The sequence below is a fragment of the Corticium candelabrum genome, chromosome 1 (genome assembly GCF_963422355.1).
Source record: "Corticium candelabrum chromosome 1, ooCorCand1.1, whole genome shotgun sequence".
Classification (NCBI taxonomy): domain Eukaryota; kingdom Metazoa; phylum Porifera; class Homoscleromorpha; order Homosclerophorida; family Plakinidae; genus Corticium; species Corticium candelabrum.
The window spans coordinates 13,738,522-13,760,694 of record NC_085085.1 but is presented as its reverse complement, the minus strand read 5'-3'; the positions used below and the strand labels follow the sequence as shown (position 1 = coordinate 13,760,694).

The following is a 22,173-nucleotide window of genomic DNA, read 5'->3' as shown; positions in this document are numbered from 1 at the left end:
CATTCTCATTATGACTTGTCGCTTACATATGTATTCCTTAAAGCCTAACCAGCGAATGTAGAGGAAAGCTGCAATAGTGTATTTTACATTGTAAGGATACAGAGGTATGGACGAGAACAACAATCACCTTATTCACATGCTCCATTGATAGAAATATCAAACATGTTTACTTCCTATACACACTACGTAACAGTAACAGTTTTAGTTCAAAAAAGGTTTCATGCAGCTGCATTCAGCAACCAACATTGTATTCTTTTCTGTCCACAAATGGCAATATTCTGCCTGCTTTGTATATATTATACTACTAATACAGAGTGTTTTTGACTACGTGAGCAGCTTCAACAATGCATTGTGCTGGTCTCTTCATGTGTACACGTGGATCAGAGACGGGAACACGAAGCCTATACCACACAAATCAAACAAGTAAGAGAGTTGCACATGAAAACTGAGGCTGTAACTCATTACAAAGCATTCGTTCTTTGATTGACAACAAATAGAGGGTTTGCCTGCTGCAGAACCTCGTCGTTGACAGAAATACCTGAGAAATATTAGTCAACCTGATATAGAGTGTATGACTTGAAAATAGTGATGTAATGGTGCTGACCATCCAGATATTGCTTCAAGACAAGTCGCAACTTCTGGTTTTCTTCTAATAGTGTTTTCTTCTCTTTCGCCAAAGCCAACTTATCCAACAAAACCTGAACAGTGTGAATATTCGTGTGAGTTAAAGAATGAAAACATTTGAACACACAAGCTGTAATCCATATATCCTACGGCTCAAGGAAAAGGCAGCATGCCAGAGTATTACAAGCCAAGTAGACAAACTGTTAATACCTTGTTGTATCTCTTCCAAAAGTTTTCAAGTGAAGTGTATTCACTGGCCGCCTAAAGTAAGAAAGAGGCAACATTATGAATTCTACAATCATTTGCTGCATCACCAACCTGTGCCAATGATTGGGATGCTGGTTCAGCAATGGCTGCTGCAACTTCTTCCTCTTCTTCTTGTGACAATGATGAGGGGTAGAAGGGCATAACCTGATTTTTCAAATAGACAAGTTATGGTATTACCAGACTAGAGTTACTTCTGTTGCTAACTTTTTCTTCTTCAGTCTCCAGTTTACGGCACATCTCGGAAAGTTTCAGAATTCGTTCTGCCTATAGGGGTAATAACCAGGTGTGCATACGTGTACTACACCATCAGCGAAACATGAAAACAGATCATTACCTTTGCCACTTTCCTTCTTAATTCTTTTATTGCCTCATTGCTGTATATCGTTAGTTGAGTTAGACGAGACCTAACACATGGACTACAGATGATGGAAGACAGTCACCAGATCTGGAGGGAGACTGCACCTCTCTGCTTCTCTGAATCTATTCATCTGACCCTTCAGCTGCTGGAAATGACCAAGTATCTCTTCCTTTTCTGATCTCAGTGCTTTGTTTCTTTCATCGCTATCGCGTGCATTACTTGACAGTCGAGCCCTTACCTGAGCAATCTGATCCTAACCAACATAGAAAAATTAACAGCAACATTTCATGCACTATCAAAGAGTGAACTATATGTACAATGGACTTGGACTACTGTAGTAGTAGAGGAATGCATCTCTCAATAGACTAGACTATTGTGTTATTCAGATTCATGTTACACAACTGTAGGGTATGGGGAAATGGATCCATTATTGGTAAAATACAAATATATAGCAATACATGTCTACTGAGAGATGGATCCCTTGTAGAGCTGTCCCATGCAACAGTCCGATGTTGATAAATGCAATCGTATCACAGATCTCTCTGTCTAATAGCTCACTTGTATTCTTTGTAATTTCCTCATCTGCTGTGCTATTTCTCTTGCTCCAAGTTCATCCTGCTGTTTCAGTCGCTCAAATGTCTGTTTCCTTTCTTCTGTTGTCTCTCTGTATTGTTTGAGAGACTGAAAACAACAGACAACATGAAAATATGGATGCACTCGCATCCAAGTGTCATATGATGACAACAGTCAAATGACAAACAGCAAATGTCAACCGGTGACATACATCGTTTATTTGCTTCCATAACTCTTCCATCTGAGTCTCCAGCTGCACTCTCAGGGCATGCTTTTCCTCTATATTCTATAACATACACATTGATGATTAGACACCCATTCTTCTGTTTTGTCTATCTCTTAGTCAAGTTGTCCATTTTCATTGGTTAATTTGTCTGTTAATTAAAGGAAGCTTAGCTACTCTTATTGTGAGTTAGTCTGTCTGCCTATAACACTTAGTGACTATCTACTCGTTTGTAGATATTGTCTAGCTCACTTTATTCTTGATCTCATCTCTAATGCTCTGAAAGTCTTGCAGTGCATCTTCCTCATGTTTCTTGAACTCTTGCTCCATTGCAAACATAATATCCATAATGTCTCCAGTCCCAACCTTGTGTTTTTCAACCAATGAATGACTGAGCAACAAATGACTCTGCATAAGACAGCAACAACGAGTATGTCATAAGACTATGGCCGTACCGTTCACTATCAAATTCTTCTCTCAAAGACTGTAAGCTTGATTGAAATTCCTTTTCCAATGACGAGATGTGAGACTTTTGTAATTCTGTTAGATATAGATATCAAAGAGTTAGAAAGCAGTGCTAGCAACTATACACTTAGAATCATTTTGAAGATCGAGGTATTGGAAGAATCGATGCGTGCGCTAGATCTATAGCGTAGACCTCACCTGTCAGATTGTCGAGTTGTTCCAAGTGACTGCACAGTGCCCTCTGGTATCTAATCACAAGCACACTCGATCTTTACTTGTATATTAATTAGGGTTTGATATAAATGCTCACTGTTCATCGGCTTCATCCAGATCTGTTTTCAAACTCTTGATAACAGCATCTTTGCGATCAACAATTCTCTCAAATGTTTGACTTAGAATATCAATTTCACGGCGCAGCTCTTGTGCCTTAGCTATTACAATAAGCCAGTTAATTAATTTAAAAACATGTTTATAAGAATACATCAGCAAATTATGTCATTTCTGTTATAGTAGTAGGAAAGAAAACTAGTCATCAGTGTGTTCTTCTGTACTCATTTTTATGTATTCATTCACGTTTCCTAGACTGAAAACTGCACACAGCTAACAAGGACATGCACGTTCTTGTTCACGCTCATGTTCATGTTCTTGTTCTTGTCATGCATGTCTCTCACCTTTTCTCATAATTGTTCGCCATTGATTCTGTATCTTGATCAGATTGAATTTAGATGCCTTCTCCTCTTTAGCCAACTTGTCCTATTACAATAAAGAAAGATGACAAAAGAAGTGTAACGCGTGCCTACAACGTTTCGTCTCACTCTCAGAAATTGACTTAACATTTCCTCTTTCTTCTTTCGTTCTTCTTCTTCTGCAAGTAGTTTCTGTTCAAGGAAGACCCTTTTCTCTTCCTCGGTCATGTTGTCCATCTTGTTTTTCTTTTTCTTCGGCGGCATTTTGTTCACCAACGTCGACACGCACGATGAGACACTGTTGCTAGGAGTCGAAGTAATGTCCCGGATTACATGAGCCGCCGACGTGCGAGGCCGATGAGCGAACAACAGCGGCGACATGGCGACTAGCGCTGGTAGCAGACGGAGACGCGTTGGTATCGTCGGTTTCGGAAATCTCGGTTTGTCTGCTGCTATCTGAGACGATTTTGAAATGTCGTATGGTTGTGTGCAGGTCGGTATTTGTGTGAGGAAGTGCTGAAACGATCAGATGAGTTGGAGTTAGCGTTCGTATGGAATCGAACACAGACGGCATTCCAGAATGACGAATTTCGTGTGAACGAAAGCTACATACTAAGAGATTTGAAAGAGTTTGCATCAAGGTGCGGCTGCACGTGAGTCACGTGGGAAGCCACGTGTACACTGTAGCCTAGTGTACTGCATGCTATTCTAGTTGTACGGCTAGTAGTATGCACGTGCGAAAAAACTACAAAATTTGTGTTGCAACAGGCACGCAGACTTGATTGTAGAAGTTGCTCATCCGTCAGTCACTGCTGAATACGGAGTAACGTTCCTGAAGGCAGCAGACTACATGGTGAGGATGCCTGATAGACAAGCTGAATGCTTGTCAAGTCTATACAGTCTTAATTTGAGCGAGGTGTTACTAAATTGTTCACCAACTGCTAGCTAGATATCATGTGTAAAATATAGGTTAATTTCTAAGGAGGTGTTGACATGTAATGTGTGTGTGTGTGTGTGTGTGTGTGTGTGTGTGTGTGTGTGTGTGTGTGTGTGTGTGTGTGTACAGAATCATTATGGTGTTGTTGTTGAAGTTGTGTGTGTGCATGTGGTTGTGTGCAGGTAGGATCACCAGTCGCATTTGCCGATAGTTCAATCGAACAGCGAATGAGGGAAGAGGCTGAACATGGAAACCATGGTCTATATATTCCAAGAGGAGCTTTATGGGGAGGAGACGACATTAGAAAAATGGCAGACAGAGGCACTTTGAAGGTGAAACATGGATTTTTCTAATCTGCAAAACCTATATGTCACTTCTTATTGTAGAGTTTAAAAATCACAATGAAGAAACACCCAAAGAGCTTCCATCTGGAAGAAGAACTTGCGGTGAAGAACTCTGCAGTGACTCAGACTACCATTCTTTATGATGGTTTGGCATGACATGACATGTGCATGCATGTTACCAAGCCTTTAAATCAAATTGCCTTCCATTGCAGGTCCTGTGAGGGCACTCTGTCCTCTTGCACCGCACAATGTCAATACAATGGCAACCGCTGCAATCGCTGCTCATAATTTAGGATTCGACAAAGTACAAGGACAACTTGTGTCTGATCCGAGGTGACTGTTTGTTTTCTATTAAAATTTACTGTATGACAGATGGACTTTATACCATATGCTCTACTGGTACTAATTATCCAATTTAATATAAATTATGTTGCTTTACTTGTATGCCCATCGACAGTACAAATGCGCTTGCATGAGTGGACATGGGTTGTTAGCTTACCAAATAAGTATGTACTATGTATAGTATTTGCTTAAGCATCTTGAAAACATTGAATTAAAAAAATCAAATTTTATCAAAGTAATGTCTCACAAATGAAACTAAAAATGTATGTTTAGATTTAAAATTTAAAGTAACCAAAAGCACTAATATAAGTAAGACAAACGCCTAGGTTTGACATACGACTATGTAGACAAGTTTTTTGAATTTTGTTTTTGCGTTAAGGTTTTTATAGAAAAACTTTTTAATTCTAGTGTTCAGTATTTATCAATCTCTTGGTCTTTTCAACTGTCCTGTTACATACATGTATGAGTTATTAATTAATTGTTTAGGTGACTGTTAGTTTGTAAGCTCGAGATCTTGCATGATACTTATGAATTGGTTTCACGTTCGTTTAGCCTGACAAGTCATGTCATCGACATTCACGTCGAAGGGCCTGTTAATGAAGCAACCCAAGAACAGTTCACTGTTCATACTGTGAGGAACAATCCTGCCGTAACTGGACAAGTCACTGGCAAAGCCACGTATGGCTCATTTCTCAGCAGCATGCTTGGTGAGCGTTAATTAATCATATCTTCACATACCATCACAGACCAAGAAACTAACTACTACACATACATGCTCTGATCTGTTACCCTTAAGGGCTAGCATGTATGGAAGCAAAGAAAATATGACAACATTACTTAATTACTTATCACACACACACACACACACACACACACACACACACACACACACACACACACACACACACACACACACACACACACACACACACGTGGGTAAAAGGAATGCAGGCAACAGTAGTATCTATCTACCTTTCCTGCCAACTACAAAAATGTTAATAAGCCATGCCATGAAGCTACATGTCAAGAGCAGTTACCATGTTGTCCACTCATGCTAGCACTACCTCCCCTCCCCCAGCTGCCACTCAACAAACATGCGAGCTCATGCAAAGTACAATCTCATTATATCCTGGCTCACAGACTGAATGTTTTCTTGTTGTTGTATTTAGCTGCACACAGCAGAGGAGTTGGTATTCATCTGTGCTAACGGACTATACCCACAACATCTTATCTCATTCTCTTAAATTAAACTTAATTAATAGCCAACTATTCTTTGCTCTGCTAATCTATTGTATCGTAGACGTAGGATGTTGATGTTGCAACTGCACTTGAATGCCCACAGTTCTACTGAAACTTCTGTGTGCTTCTAGTGCAACTTATAAGGAAAGTTACTGCGCAAATAGAAAAATAATGAAATCATAGCTGCTAATTACAATTTTAGTTAAGGGAGCCACGACATCCTGGAGCTCCACATAAACAGTGGATCTTATCTTCCTCCAATGGAAACTTGTAGTCATAAGTAATCTCTTCATTTACATGAATATCTCTCTTCGAATAAATCACTATTCGTTTTTGACAGCCAACGGTGATGACTTTTGCAGTACAGTTGGGCTAAGGGAGACGAGTGTGTAACCCAAATGCAGTCACAACAACATGTTTTGTGTTACTGTACCTCGCAGCAGTGATTGATGAATCGTGCAAAGTTACCTCTGTGTGTTGCATCGATGACGTATTCTTGATCTACTCTGAACATGTAGCTGCTGCCCATCCCTTTCTGTTCATACTGTTTCTCTCGTCGATCGGCAACTTCGTTTCGTACAACTTCTCCCACGTATTCTATTACCATCTCGTCCGCGGCGATGTGTTCAAGCGCGTAGAGACCCCAACCGTGGATACCTGACCTCGCAAATTTGAGCATTTTCTTTCGGATCTAAGCAGAACAAAGTGACATGTTGGATTTAGACGATTGATACAACCGACGGAATCGGCTGTACAACATCTGATTGTTTCTAGTGTTTCTACTAATGCGTGCATTGACAGACAGATGGACTAAGAGACAGATTGACATACGGACAGGCCAAGAGAGAGACGTATGTTCAATTAGCCACTAACATCCAATTGATTGAGGGATATTAACGATGTTGCTGTTCCAAATTCTGCAGCCACTCGTCTAAACTGAACTCTATTTACTCTTGACAGATGTCTTGCCTTCTCCGATTCCTGCAAACATGAGTCAACAGTCAACACTCCTCACATACTGTAATGTACAAACATGCCAGTGTAGGACAAATCGGTTGCCCGTGACAACCAGAAATATGACTGGACAACTGAAATGGCAGACTAGGGTTGCCCAGGGACAACCAGCTGACAGCTACCCTGACATTCCTCTTCTGAGCAAGCCTACGCATGCGAGACGACAACACAACTACGTTGAAGGAACGACTTCAAACAACACAACTGCATTGAAGGAACGACTTCAAACGCCACTGCCAAATCGATCAGTTTCCGGTTGTCAAAAAAGCAGTACAGTACACACTCACAGCCACAGTTCAGTACACTGTAGTTAACCCCTGCTACAATACTTGTCCAGTGCAATCGTCTGTTAGTGTGACGAACAAACACCAGCCGACGGATAGCACAATTCTAAATAGATCCGACAGCCCTTCATAGTCGTCACAACATCATTGTACATTCTAAACATTGCTGCACAAGCTTTACAGGGCAAGTAATTTACTCGCAATTGTGACTAAACTTTCTTCGGGGCGAGCTACCATATTCGCTCGTAATAACGCCCTGGGAGTATAGCAAAGAAATGCTTTTTTCTGGGCGTATACTAAGGCATGGGCATTATTTTGGTCTCGGGCGTATATATGGTCGCAATATGCTGCTGTTTGGTCAGCCATCGACTAAACATTCGAAGACAGATATCCTACAAATGCCCATTTGCATGCAAGATCAAAGGTACTCGCACATGTATCCCTGTACAGCATCAGCAAATTAAACCAGAGTCGTCAGCCTGAAGTCCGTCAAAAGCATCAGTATCAGTAATTGCAACAAAGACACGAGTCTAGCGGTAAGCACTCTCACTCAACACTGACACCAGCTCATCAAACGCACACACAGAGACGGATGTTCTGCGGACACCATTTTGTGTATTCTGCGTATGCATATCCTAGGCGTACGGGCATGAGCATTTGTTCGGGCAGGAAATTCTGACCTGCTGCACACGGGCGTATAGACCGGAATGGACGTTATTATGGGCGAATATGGTATGGTACTCGAGTCTTGCCACACGCCAATGACGAGCACTATTTCCCACCACAGCTATAATATGTAGTTACTTGCCCACAATTTCTACTGTTTGCTGAGCTGAGGTCAGCTGTCTTTGTCACTCTACTCAGGCTATATAGGTAACGAACACACAGTGGCACGTAATAAGCCACAGCTGAGTGGGTAACAGTAAAATACAAACGGTGAATTTGCCTTAGTATTTAAAATTGCCTTTTTCAGATGATTGAGTTCTAAGGTGGGTTGGAGTTCAAACAGAATGGGACAAAAGACTGAACTGATTACGTTTCAAACAAACTTGTTTCTGAGTGTGATATTATAAGCAGTACAGTACTGTTGTGTTACACAAGTACAACTATAATTAACTATTAACTTAGAGTACTAAATCAATCAAAATCTTGATGCTTGGCATCTGATCACGATGATGCTAAATATTGCCCTCATCGCAAATTTTTTGTGGGCAAGCAAATGTAGGTTGGCTACTCGCCCAAGGTGAGGAAAGCATAGTAGGCATTGTGGAGCCCTACTGCAATGAGGTCACAGATTTAGTTTATGCAACTAAACTTTGACATATGGTTCCCCAGGGATTACTTAGAGGTGGGACAATTTGTTGTACACTACATGCTTTACATCAATCTCACCTGCTGGCTGCCCTGCTCCTTGTCTGATGTGTTGCCTCGCTTCAGATATCTCCTCTTCTCGATATGTGAGATCTTGTAGTAGCCTTCACAACGAGCACATCCAGTTTCATGCCTCTTGTAGGCACCACCAGTCCACTCATCAAACATAAAATCGGAAGATTGAGGAAACGCTACAAACAGCAAGACAACAGTCACACAAGAACAATAATCTAACCACAATGTTTCAGTACGTGGGTGATATGACCATTGTGTGTTCTCAACATTCGGGTCTTTCTCTTCTTGTAGTTGAGAAAATGCTGCTCTCATCATCTTCCTGTCTTCGTCATCCAACTCCTTGAAGAACTGGTGACAAATTCTTGTGTCTTCTTCAGCGGTTCTGTGGTTGTACTGTGGTTTAGGAGACGGAGGCGAAATGATGTGATTGGCTTGGTCTTCTTTGACTTTGCCACTATAAACAGTAGATTCATCCACTGCTGGTTCATGTACTGTAATAACATCTGTGTCATTCTCTACAATGGCCGTTGCTTCACCATACTTCTCTCTATTGCTTACTTCTATCTCTTGACTACTTATGTCTTTCTCTCTACTGTCTAGCAATTCAACAGCATGGATTTCTCTTCCTCTGCTGCTTGCTTCTCTGTCTCCACTGTCTGCCCTGCCCTTAGACTCTTCTTCTTCTCTATGTCTTCTGTCTGATGGTACAATTGGCTGCTGTCTGGAAGTCATGTGCGCTGTTGGAATGACCAAAACCATAGATGATGATGGTGGTAACAATGGAGGCAAAGATGACAATGATGGCAAAGCAAGAGTAAGACCAGGCACAAAAAATGATGAAGATGGTACAGGAACTGGTTGAAGAGTTGGCACATGATGAGATACTGTTGTGTCCATCGTTACAGTCGACTGTGTCACTTCTACTGCAGACGAAACGTCTATTACAGAAGACGTTGCCACTCCAGCAGGACTGTCTATTACAGAAGACGTTGCCACTCCAGCAGGACTGTCTATTACAGAAGACGTTGCCACTACAGAAGGCATCGTCATTACAGAAGGAGCATCTATTACAGAAGGCATTTGTGATGTTTCCACTGGCAGTTTTGTCGTAAGACCATCCGACACGTCACGAACAAGACCTGATTCGATTGTTGACCGCCGTCTAGTGTTACCATATTCCTCCACATTCGGACCTCTTTCGTCATCCGACTCCGACTCACTCTCTTCCATGCCTTCCTCACTAAACTCACTTCCACTGTCTTCTCCACTCTCACTACTTGCACTGACACTTCTCTCTGACTCAGAATCGCTCCCTGTATGATCAGACGTGTCTTCATCACTCCACACATCTTCGATTCTCCTTTTTGCCGATGGCTCGTCGTCATCTTCATCTTCATCTTCATTGACAGTCAGACTGCGTTTCACTCCCTTGTCTCGTGAATCTTGTCTCCGTGCCATTCCCGGTAGACGTTCTGGTTGTACAGGAAGAGAACGTTTAAGGAAAGATGGCATTTTAGGAAGACGTTCGTAAGTCACGAGTCCGTGCTTATCGACCTTTATTGACATGCCACCAACTCTAAGAGAAAGAGAGCCTAACTCTGATTTCACGTCTGTTTCCTCTGTTTCTTCTTCTTGTCGCTCTTCTTTTATCTTCTTTTCCCACCAAGACTCAACGCTGTCAATAATGCATCTTTCCAGTTGTTTGGTGACATCGCGTTTTAGCACACTCAACATGTCAAGTTTTAAAGCTTCACTTACTTTGTCCAGCACAATGTCCAACTGCGACTTTCCTTCTTCTAACATCGACCATGTCGTATGTCTCTTCCTCATCCTCTCTTTGTCCTTCAGTTCGATTTCCATAAAACGAGATGATCTAGCCACATGTCTGTTTGGTTTCTGATGACGTGAATCTACAATCGGTGAATTACGAGAGCTGTAGTGATTAAAGTTCCTTGGCCTGTACGATTGCTCTCCAAACCGCATTCTCGGTGGTAAAGTCTGATTGATGATTGGTGGAGGATGCCTAACAAAGCCTGCATTGGGTGGCATAATTGGAGGTGCAAAATACACGGGTCTTGGAGGGAGCGGCAAGAATGGCATCCGAACAGGTAGATGCGACATATGTGATGAAGGAAGTGATGGAAGAGTACAAGGAGGAACAGGTAAAGACGGCAGAGAGGTGGGAACCGGTAGACTCTTTGGTGGAAGTGGCGGCAACGGCGGCGGAGGTTCTGATGGTAAAGGAGGACAGTGGAGCAGAGGATGCAAAGATAGAGGTGGTGGCTCCGATGGAAGAGGCGGTAACGGAGGAAGAGGTGGATGAGAAGGTTTAAACTCAGGAAGTTCACTATCAGATCCAGAAGACACTTCCATGTCTTCATCGCCTGATTGTTCTTCCCTGTCATCCTCCTTTATGTTTGTTGTTGTTGGTGTTGCTGCTGCTGTTGTTGCTGTTGTTATATCATTTTGTTTAGGCAAAGAACTAACACTCTCTCTGTTTGTTTTCCCTGCTCTCTGATCGTCTCCACTGCTCGGAGTTCCAACTCCATTTGTGGTGCTGTTGTATCCACTGCTATTTGAGAGTTGACAGATTTCTTCAGACAATGTCTTCCTGTGTGGCGAGGTCACAGACACATTTCTCTCGCTCTCTTGTTCACGGTTTGTCACTTTATGGATTGACGGAGACAGACTGCCATTCACAGTGACCGGTGGAGACTGTTGCGGCTTCTCTGAAGGCAATGGCGGTGGCATCGGAGGTGGTAATGGAGGAGGATCTTCAGCTAGTGCAATGGGCTGTCTAGTTTCAGTTGATACACTTGTCAGTGCCAAACCGGTGGGAGGTGATCCGGGAGGCAAGGGAGGAGTGATCGAAGGTGGAGGCTGTGGTGGAGGAGGAGGAGGTGGAGACACAACACTTAGAGGCAGCTTACTATCTGACTTGGTGTCAGTATCATCGTGAGGCGGAGACGGTGAGATGGGCTCAATCTCTGGGTTACCAGCAAGCATCATCGAGAACTTCTGACTGTACGAAAGGTTCTTTGACTGACCCGACTTGTTGACCTCCATCCGGCTGATCAATGATGAAGAACCAGATAAAACAGACGACACAGATGCTGTCGTCGTAGCTTGTTTATGTAAAGCTGATGGTCTAGGAGCAGAGTTGGGATTCACGAGGTAGTCGACATGTTGCTTTGCAAGTAAACCTACAGCATAGAACACACGTGTCATTAACATGTCACTGCATCGAGTACACTGCACACCGTACTCGTCATTTAGTACATCATTCCAACTAGCTACATGCATGCACATTAGATCACCAGCCTTATTAGGAATGACTATTTGAAATCAACTTGGCGCTCAATTCAATTCATTGATCGGTGCGCGTATTCCTTGCTCGAACAAAATAGGTATTTCTTAACAGAACGACAGAACTCTAACTAACCTGTAGGATCCAACTGTGCAAGAACGACAAGACCCATGATAGATCGCCCATTCAAACAGCCTACTGCCTCCAGCGCCATTTGCGACGTCTTGAATCCAACACTCGCCAATCCCAAGTGGCGCTTCGACTGCGGATGCGAGTAGACGCTGACGGTCTCTACGGTGCCGTACTTCTTACACACGTCAAGCAAAAAGTCCTTGTTGACGTTGTCATTCAGATTGGAGAGCAGAATTCTCCTCTCTGGCATTTTACCGACATAGTTGTTGTCGTACTAGAAGACAAAATGCAGTAGGAAGTAGAAATGATGGCTAGCACGAGAGAGGAGTGTTTTACACCTTGAAACGAGGAACAGGAAGATCTGCCACTTCATGAGACAACGTAAAGTGAACTTTCTTGCGTGGATCTCTTGGCTCAATTGGCGCATCCTAACAGGGAAGGTCATGATAACAAACAAGGAAAAGATTTACAATCAAGTGGGGCCCCTTTACCCCGGCGTTGTGACCATCGAAACGATATTGCTTTTCCTGCTGTTTCCCGTGTATTTCTGGGTCTATTATCAGCTTGTAATTGCGACGTCTGCTCATATGAGACTGACCTGAGCGTAAACAAATGTTAGAGCGGAAAATAATACAATAATTTTCTGAAAATGACCTTTGGAATGAGGCCTGCCCGGTCTGGTGTCTCCAAGAGAACCTTTGTTAGGAGGCTTTATCATTGCCAATTGTTAGACAACTTCTGCATCTGAAAGCTTTTCAACCAAGGTTTACTTGTAGCCAGGACCCTTAATAACGCGCGTTAGACTTATCACGTGATTTGCCGTCGCTATATTGGTACGTAAACGTGTGCTGACTGTACACGTACACCTTCCAGAGGGTCAAGTTTACGTTGTTGTTGTTGTTTTTCGTGCCTTCATGCGTGCGTGTGGTGTGTGTGTGTGTGTGTGTGTGTGTGTGTGGTGTGTGTGTGTGTGTGTGTGTGTGTGTGTGTGTGTGTGGTGTGGTGTGTGTGTGTGTGTGTGTGTGTGTGTGTGTGTGTGTGTGTGTGTGTGTGTGTGTATGTGTGGTGTGTGTGTGTGTGTGTGTGTGTGTGTGTGTGTGTGGTGTGTGTGGTGTGTGTGTGTGGTGTGTGTGTGTGTGTGTGGTGTGTGTGTGTGTGTGTGGTGTGTGTGTGTGTGTGTGGTGTGTGTGTGTGTGTGTGTGTGGTGTGTGTGTGTGTGGTGTGTGTGTGTGTGTGTGTGTGTGTGTGTGTGTGTGTGTGTGTGTACGTACGTGTGTACAGTGTATTGTGTTCTTGTATAGCATAATCTAAAGCATCTTCAACGACTTGTTTTCGACTGGACATGTTGTATGTCAAAATCCTAATTAATTAACTTAATTTACTAGTTGTACGGTGTCCGTAGGCGCCTCACGTTTGCGAGTAACACGTCCAACGGAGTTTTCAGACCGTCTACCGAAACGCCGAGTCCTAGCTAGACAATACGTATTTGTTGAAACCCTAGCTGTCATGGAAGTAAACATGCAAACTTCCTAGTAGTTTAGATTACGTATATAGGCCTGGTATAGGTAGTCGTCGTTTTGCGATCGTGATCAAGACAATTGAAATGTACTGTCTAGGTATGCACTCAGTTCCGTTGTAACGACAGTGGTATGGTATTTACTGACATAGAAATTGATATCAGCAAACATTGACTATCAACAGTGTTAGATGCAGCTCAGTGTAGTAAAGGATTGATTGTACATGTGAATAGTTGACTGTAGGTGACATTCAACTCCTGAAGGTGTTTCTTGGTTGTCACGTACACACAGCTACAATACAACAGGATGGGGCGACGGAAGTTCATAAAGCGTTTTCGTCGCCGTTTGCTCACTTGGACGAATCGTTCTTAGACTCATCTGTAGTCGGACACGAAACGATTTTTAAGGCAGGTCCTATCGATATCATGAAACGTGGTCGTGGGGAGGAGAAATTTGAGATTTGTGTGTACACACACACACACACACACACACACACACACACACACACACACACACACACACACACACACACACACACACACACACACACACACACAGCTCCCATATAGGACCACGCCCATTTCTGTTGTGCACCCGAATTAGAAGCCTCGCTACGCTCGGCGATTAACAAATATATACCGTAAATGAGCCTATAAATACGTCTCCATCTGTCACATGTCTTTTTTTCTCGCATTGTAAATGCCACCATTACATGTCAGGCCTGGGTACGTATGTAGTCAGTCTACTACTGACAACTGTGTCACAGACTTGAAGCCAAATAGAAATTGGATACTACAGTGTAGAAAGGAAAAGTTTCAGCAAATAAGCTTACAAAAAATCAACTAAACGTAGACTTGCACTGTCTCTGCTCAACTAAAATATTGACTAAATAATTAACTTGTGCTATTGGTGACTGGAACTTTTGGCTCAATCGCATGTGCATACATATATTGAAGAAACTGATCCGGGACTTCAGCCAGTACAAACCGTGCTAACTGAGCTGACCCAACGACAGCATCGCGTCCTCTCTGCTTGGATACAAAATTTCGGAATGGAACAAACTGTATATACAAACAAAGAACAATCAAGTAAAGCCTGATAACTACAACACACATCAACTGTCAACCTGAACAATGTCTCTTTCGGCAAACTTTCCGTTTGACTCAAGTCGTACTACATCAGCATCCAATACAGTCATTGCTAGCATACAGCAAACATTTAGTGGTTCATCGCATCTGTCTTAATTAGGATGTGATAAAGTACGAGCATAGTATAAGAGCTACATGCTTTTTGATTTCAATCAAAATTTAATTGGCAAATTTAACTGTACTGTATACATCTAGTTGTCTACTTGGATAATGAACTTACTAAAAATTTTGCCATATAAAAGACAATAAAATTCTAGTTCAGCGTAGTTTATCCTGTTCATCACTATTCGTGACAAACATAATAAGCATCAAGTGGAGAAAGTAGAGATTACAGATTCATAGCCTCTATCTAAATTTGTCATGTGGTATTCATTTTGCTACTGAGATGTTGGCATGAAGGGTGAAAGTGACTTCACATGACATAAACACTCTCTGTCTCTGTCTAACAGTTCAAAATTGGTGTGTGTGTGTGTGTGTGTGTGTGTGTGTGTGTGTGTGTGTGTGTGTGTGTGTGTGTGTGTGTGTGTAGCCGGCAAACCTGTAAAGTCAGCATCTCCAATTCCAATAATAATAATGGACATTGGCAGTCCGGATGCCTTGAAAGAAGCAAAAACATGCACAATGTATCTCTTATAACATTTGGAATATATAGGCAGCTCACTCGAACAATGGCAGCTTTTGTTTCTTCCAGATCAGAGATAACACCATCAGTCATGATAAGAAGAATAAAGTAACTATAAATAAAGAATTCCTTTAGAATACCATTGTCTTATGTGAGTCACAGTGACACAATGTTATATACCCCAAACCAGATGATCTCTGCTTCCCAGCAAATCTGCATCACAAAGAAGTCTTTATTGCCAAACATTGGTGCTACAGCTAACAGTCAACAGATACTCACCTGGCGACATGATTGATAACAGAAGCAAAGTTGGTCGGTCCTTTTGAATAAACAAACAAGTAGATTACATCTTGCAACACACACGCGCACACACACAGTTGGTGCATGCATACATACATACACACAGTTGGTCATTGCCTATAATAAGTTAATTCAATGGTCTGTATTACTGACTTAAAATTGATGACAGCTGGTGACAAGACATGTTGCAACCAAATGTTTGTGAATGACATAAGAACATGTTGATATGTTCATCCTAAACTACCACCAACACAATGTCAATTGCAGATGCAAAGTATTATGTTGGAATCACAACTGTACGATAATTTTTTCAATTCAATGTATGTACTAATCAATTAAAACAAATTTTATCAAAAAATGACATTTTTTAGATAAACAGACAGTCTATTTACCACCATTCATAATATTTGGTAGCTGGTAGTGTAATTTAAAGCTCTATAACTGTGTTTCAACTTACCATCAAAACGTACTCTCTTCATAGTGTTCCTGTAAGCTTCCAACAAGCCATCAATACCATTGCAATACGGATTACAAATGTCACCATTCTAATGGTAATCAACAAATAAGTGGCAACCAGAATACCATTGATGCAATTTACATGCAAACCAAGAAAAACTCATGAGACACTTCCGTAGAGGGTAGTACTTTGGCACCAAAACCAAGTGCAGGAAACATTTTGTCACTGTCAACAGATCGCCATATCATCATGATACAACAAAACAGTGAAGCTCAAAAATCAGCACGTGGCATAGTCTTGAATGATTTCTACAATCGTCTGGAGAGCCATACAGTATGGATTTGGTTCATATGGATTAATGTAGTGCAATGAAGTAGGCAATGATGGACGACCTGAATCAACATAATGAAAACAAAGAAAACTGACCAATTATGATGTAACATACCGTTTGATGCCGTAAAATCAATAGCCACAGTAAAACCAATCTGGCAACTGAAAGTTAAAATCATAACAGTTAGACAACTAAATAGTTCATAATCAGCTTGCAACATTTCATTCATGGACACTCGCTTGTCCTGAGCACAAGTCATATCCATGTAAGAAAAGTTCAAGCCATGAATAAGACTGCAAAACGAGATTGCGTCACTGTCTAACTAGTACTTAGTACTAACTAACTAACTGACCACACTTATTAGTCTAACATAGCCATACAATAAATCTGTAATAAAACAGAGAGCAGAATGGTTATGTGGTTCTACCCTCCTCGTATGTAATCCAGAAACGAATGTCTAGGTGTAATGCTGCATCTGAACAGTGTAATCTGAAAGAAAACATGTTGCAAAACTGGTATCTAATATCAATGTATCGTCTCACAATTCCAGAGTTTTTGTAATTTTTCTTGCCTTTCTTTGACTCGTTGATGCACTATAAAATATAGTAATATAAAGGAAAATATTGCAAAAGCACACAAGCTAATATAGACACACATTATGTTACGTACATTTGCCTCTGGTGACTTTACTTATTGAGATATATAACAATATGCACTTCAGTACAAAAAAGCCTTTTACTTAGGTCTACACACACACACACACACACACACACACACACACACACACACACACACACACACACACACACACACACACACACACACACACACACACACACACAGCACACACCATCATACACAAACTCAGTACAGTAAATACTTCAAATGATTTTCGGCCTCTGCTGCACATCATCAATTCATTTAGTGTGCTTGTAAATGCTCCAATAAGAGCATGCCTGTAACAATAAAGTTTAAACCCTTATACAAATGCTAATTATTCATTTTCAGCTCAATCCTTACTTTCCATCTCTTTCCCAGTCATAACACTCAATCTTCAGCATCCTGCATGACAGACGTCTCACAAAAGTGCACAACCATGCCAGCCAGAACAGACTGACACATGACTACACTCTACCTGTTATAATCAAAGTTACACAATGTACGAACAGGTAAAGATAAAGGCCTCCATGAAGGATTTAATGTCTTTCTCACAACCTCTGTCTTGTAAACAGGAACCCAGCTACAACAAAAAATTACACTTACTTTCTAACGCAAGCATTGACAAACTTAATAAGAGTATCATTTCAAAGTTTCATTACTACATCTAGTAAGCATGACTGTCAACAAGCACGTGTAACTACAAAAAAGCTTACCATTTTACATCTAGTATCTGCTCTTGCAGTCTATTTAAGACTTGCATTATTATTCAGCAGTGAAAATGAACATAATCTTTGTATGTACCGACTACATTCAACCCACTTCCAAAATTAGATCATTTATCAAACTGAAAGACCATATAATTATTTACAGTGATGGTATCCACATTACATGAAAACCTAACAAGCCACACATAAACTGCAAGTCACTGCAGGCCTAGGCATGACAGCTTAAACCAGTCAACACGTCAGGCAGTCGGTCAACTGGCAACAATATGTTAGCTAAGCGGTGAACACATACACCCAAAAAATCCTAAATGTCAGGCGCTGCCTTTCAGAGGTCACGCCCCTAGCTGTTAAGCTGGGCCCTGTGCGCTACTCAGGGAACCCTGGGCCTGCGCTAGCAAACTCCTGAAGCTGGGCCAGGCACTCGCAGGAGCACGGACTTATGAAGTCAACTGTGCTGTGAGCACCTGAAGTCTCACCAGGACCCCAGTGGCTGGTGTCACGTCACAGCCGATGGCCGCTTACGACCCCATTCAATGACCAGGTACTCATTTATACCCCTGAGTGGAGAGAAGCAAATGTGTGTTAGTTTCTTGCTTAAGGAAATTATGCCATAGCTCGCCATCACTGTGACTTGAACTTGCAACCCTTCAAGGTCACAGATGTAAACACTCCGTAAGATGACTCTCAAACCAACTGAGATATCGCACACACACACACACACACACACACACACACACACACACACACACACACACACACACACACACACACACACACACACACACACACACACACACACACACACTTGCATGCATGCACGCACACACACACACACACTTCTTAGCTAAAATAACTCTCAAGGGTGCATACCCAGAATCTGTTCGTTTAAGCAGCACAAGATAAGGATCTGATTTGCCCATGAAATCCTTCTTGTCAAGACCAGCTGCACTAAAATGCAGACAGACCATGTCCTACACATAGAAAGCAAGTGAAAATGCTCATATGTTGTTTCCAATAATATTTATGCTCAATATCACACATTTCCTCCAGACGATTCTTCCGCTGAAACTAACAAACAAGAACACAACACAAGAGCATGTAAAAACAATTCAAACAAAAACCATATAAAACACTAATTGTTATTGCTAGTGTAAGCCACCAAACCAACATTCCTTGAAGTATACATCTCAGTGATTGTCAGCTTTAGCAGCTACAAGTGCCAATACTAGCAGAATAGTAAAATTGCTCAAACCTAGGCCGTCAACGCCTCCAAAGAAATGAAATAATCAAAAAGTAGTTGCTTGGTCCTTTACTGGTAATCAATGCATGACAGCAGACACACTCACCAATAATATGTCCATTGGACTTGCCTTTGTTTTTTGAACTAAGATGAAAAAAGGAATTAGTTGAAACAACACGTACTGATAACCAACCTTGTTTTATTTGTTCTTATAACAAGAATGTAGCTGTAGCCCCACAAATAGACATACATTAGCCACAGCACAGTGTTAACAAAACACCCAAATCTGTCCATACCACAATAAGGCAAATGACAGTCACTTATGCAGGCAACAGATAGTACCCATAACACTTTAGTTATTCAATAATTGTCCTCAAAGCCAAGAGTAGCAAACCTTCATAGTCCAGTGACTCCAGTCACAAATTTAGGAAGTATAAATAGAGTAGTATTGTCATTTATCTTGTGTGACAGTAGTAGTCATGATTATTCTCTTAAACTATGCAGTTTGCACTACACACAATTTAGCTACATAATTGAAAAATTGTTAGGTAGCTTTTGTATTCCTTGTCTGGCACAATACCTTTCCTTCATCACATTGCAAAAAACTGACAACAAACAGAAACAAACCAATAGACAAACAGACAAAAACCAACCAACTGACAGACAAAGAGACAGACAGACAACAGACACTAGACTTGCTTAATTGTGTTGTATGTAGATTTCAATGTTGAAAATATATGTATTTAACAGACAGACAGACAGACAGACAGACAGACAGACAGAACATCATTCATTAGAATTTTAGTAGTATTCAATCTGTATGTCTCAGTAGATGGACATTTAGCTAAGCAGTTATACCTATAGCGTTCTTGTAAATTTTGCTTTTTGTGTTCAATAGTGAAATAAGACAGACAGACAGACAGACAGACAGACACAGCATCTGCAAATCGACAGATAGACAAAGACATAGACAAACATAAGACAGACACAGCATATGCAGACAGACAGATGGACCAACATAATCAGTCAAAGATGGGTTCAAACAAACAAAGATGAACAAGCTGGCTAGAAAGCAGACAGGTAGACAAGCAAGTAGGAAGACATGCAGACAAACATGTTTAAAAATACAATAGCCTACCACAATGGTCTCCTAAGTTTAGATGATAAAGCACTGACAATTTCTCCAACATTGCATTCCATGAATCCAAGCATGTCCTGCAACAAAACAGATTTACACATAAATCTACACATATACATTCATTAATCTCAAAGCTTTGCCTGTTCGTCTAACTTGACCTGCTTGTTCTCGACATCATATCTGCATGCGATATACATATACACCATGTAATACATCTAGAAACACTCAAATGTGTGCCTTACACTTCAAACTTCAATTTTTGACATTCACCAAATGAATAATCAAGAGAAAAGGAAAATAGAAAATCTGGATTTGATGAATTCTTAATTATTTCTGATCGTCCCATCTGTTGAAAAGAACAGTCAAATTTGCATAACACAAACAATTTCATACAGCAAATTACAAGTTCTAGTGAAACAGAATTCACAAAATGGAACATGAAAATAATGCTTTGCCTTAATAAATTAAAAATCGCTATTTACTTGTGCAACTAGTTAAAATTATAGACGCGAGGCCACAAGAAAAAATTTGACAGGATTTGCATCATTGACAGGTGAACTTTTATTTTTATTTATTATTAATATCAGTTTAATGCACAAAAATGTAACCATGATACCCCATTTAATACAACCAGCATTCCTCAAAGTTATATGCGAACAAACTTGATAGAGTTCAAGTATGCATGTAGCAAGAAGTATTACAACAAAGCTCAAATGCATAAATTTAAAATTTAAAATTTGATCTAATTTTTTAAAACATGCCCACCAGCCAAAATTGGTGCACATGCTCTTGGCAACACAAATAATTTTGTTCTTGTAGCATAAACATAATTTTATAGGATTAAAAATTCTAACATTGACTTAATTAACATCAGCTAAAATTATTTAATTGACTTAATTATCTAAACGCCTCCTATTTGCATTAATTAAGTGCGTTATCTAAGAATGCACAAATATACGCAGTCACTTGCACAATTAAGCTATTGCGCAAACGCATCCATTTGGAGCACTACTTACAAGGACACAACGCTTCAGGGCAACGCAAACAAAGTTAATTGAATGTGTTGTTGCTAACCATCACCTTTATTTTGAAAAAAGTTAATGTAGTATCCTACGCATGCAAGTGTAGTATCATCTAAGCATGCAAGTTGATCCACCTACGTATACTGGAAAAAACATACAATTTCTATTCCTGGCGATCCCTAGCTTCGAAGTTCCAGACCGTCTCCCAAAGAAATGAGAGACTAGACAATACCTGCTGTTAGGAAGTGACAAATGCTAAGAAGCTTCCTACCATGCCTAGACATATGTAGAGTATTTCCCGTCGACTTACCTCTTGATACGAAGAAGTCTGTAAAATTTGACAGTACAGAACTACAACTGAAGACACAAAATAAGATCGAGTATCGTTTAAAAACAAACAATGCCAGCACTCACGTGGATTCGGCGGGTTGTAGTAGTCAACCATGTGCAAGCGTTTCAGATCTCTGTACATTAGCGTACGTGATGAAAATGGACATTAAATATTCAGGCGAAGCCTACCGACAACCCACGTGCAGTTCAAGACGCGTAGCCGTCTCCAAAGACTCCATCCTTTCTCTTGACCACCTTGTGCGCGCTAGAGACGTGGGAACTCAAGGCCTACATAAATAATTTTAATAATAGTAATAATTTTATATATATGCTAGACTAATCAATCTCCTCAAGCAATTATTAAGCTAGTAGAGTACAGTTGTAGACTAGACACAATAAAACATTGTTGGGCCGAGCTTCCGTACACCTCTTTGCAACAGTGCTGGTGCTTTAGATCAGCTGTACACCAGGGCTGAAAAGTGATGTTCTACGGTAGAGGAGG

At 41.0% G+C, this 22,173-nt stretch overlaps 4 protein-coding genes across 4 annotated transcripts; 1 reads left to right on the top strand and 3 right to left on the bottom strand.

The window, feature by feature from the left end:
• Positions 1-140: 140 nt before the first annotated feature.
• LOC134192414 (dynein regulatory complex subunit 2-like) lies at positions 141-3,577 on the bottom strand. The gene is made up of 16 exons (XM_062661156.1): positions 3,326-3,577; positions 3,182-3,263; positions 2,821-2,941; positions 2,709-2,758; positions 2,501-2,585; positions 2,298-2,436; positions 2,034-2,108; positions 1,808-1,930; positions 1,354-1,502; positions 1,226-1,295; positions 1,096-1,155; positions 943-1,035; positions 835-885; positions 605-698; positions 466-538; positions 141-401 (listed from the first exon to the last, which is right to left on the bottom strand). Exons 1-16 carry the CDS (start codon positions 3,575-3,577, stop codon positions 305-307), a joined length of 1,614 nt encoding a protein of 537 aa, XP_062517140.1. The 3' UTR covers positions 141-304.
• LOC134192424 (aspartate dehydrogenase domain-containing protein-like) lies at positions 3,539-6,121 on the top strand. Its single transcript, XM_062661165.1, has 8 exons — positions 3,539-3,636; positions 3,690-3,837; positions 3,965-4,049; positions 4,316-4,465; positions 4,520-4,622; positions 4,690-4,810; positions 5,372-5,526; positions 5,989-6,121. Exons 1-8 carry the CDS (start codon positions 3,576-3,578, stop codon positions 6,024-6,026), a joined length of 861 nt encoding a protein of 286 aa, XP_062517149.1. The 5' UTR covers positions 3,539-3,575; the 3' UTR covers positions 6,027-6,121.
• Positions 6,122-6,145: 24 nt separating this feature from the next.
• LOC134192392 (histone-lysine N-methyltransferase SETD1B-A-like) lies at positions 6,146-12,955 on the bottom strand. The gene is made up of 9 exons (XM_062661135.1): positions 12,836-12,955; positions 12,673-12,779; positions 12,520-12,609; positions 12,185-12,455; positions 8,979-11,945; positions 8,749-8,918; positions 6,932-7,039; positions 6,492-6,749; positions 6,146-6,430 (listed from the first exon to the last, which is right to left on the bottom strand). The coding sequence occupies exons 1-9, from the start codon at positions 12,897-12,899 to the stop codon at positions 6,257-6,259; spliced, it is 4,209 nt and encodes a 1,402-aa protein (XP_062517119.1). The 5' UTR covers positions 12,900-12,955; the 3' UTR covers positions 6,146-6,256.
• Positions 12,956-14,355: 1,400 nt separating this feature from the next.
• LOC134192402 (copine-8-like) lies at positions 14,356-21,960 on the bottom strand. The gene is made up of 24 exons (XM_062661145.1): positions 21,861-21,960; positions 21,756-21,805; positions 21,652-21,698; positions 20,562-20,665; positions 20,460-20,499; positions 20,320-20,396; positions 19,288-19,325; positions 18,981-19,009; positions 18,812-18,912; positions 17,692-17,796; positions 17,577-17,618; positions 17,437-17,512; positions 17,099-17,149; positions 16,984-17,045; positions 16,671-16,717; positions 16,512-16,617; positions 16,375-16,450; positions 16,226-16,313; positions 15,748-15,787; positions 15,649-15,681; positions 15,508-15,580; positions 15,385-15,442; positions 14,825-14,898; positions 14,356-14,759 (listed from the first exon to the last, which is right to left on the bottom strand). Exons 1-24 carry the CDS (start codon positions 21,908-21,910, stop codon positions 14,592-14,594), a joined length of 1,635 nt encoding a protein of 544 aa, XP_062517129.1. The 5' UTR covers positions 21,911-21,960; the 3' UTR covers positions 14,356-14,591.
• Positions 21,961-22,173: the final 213 nt, after the last annotated feature.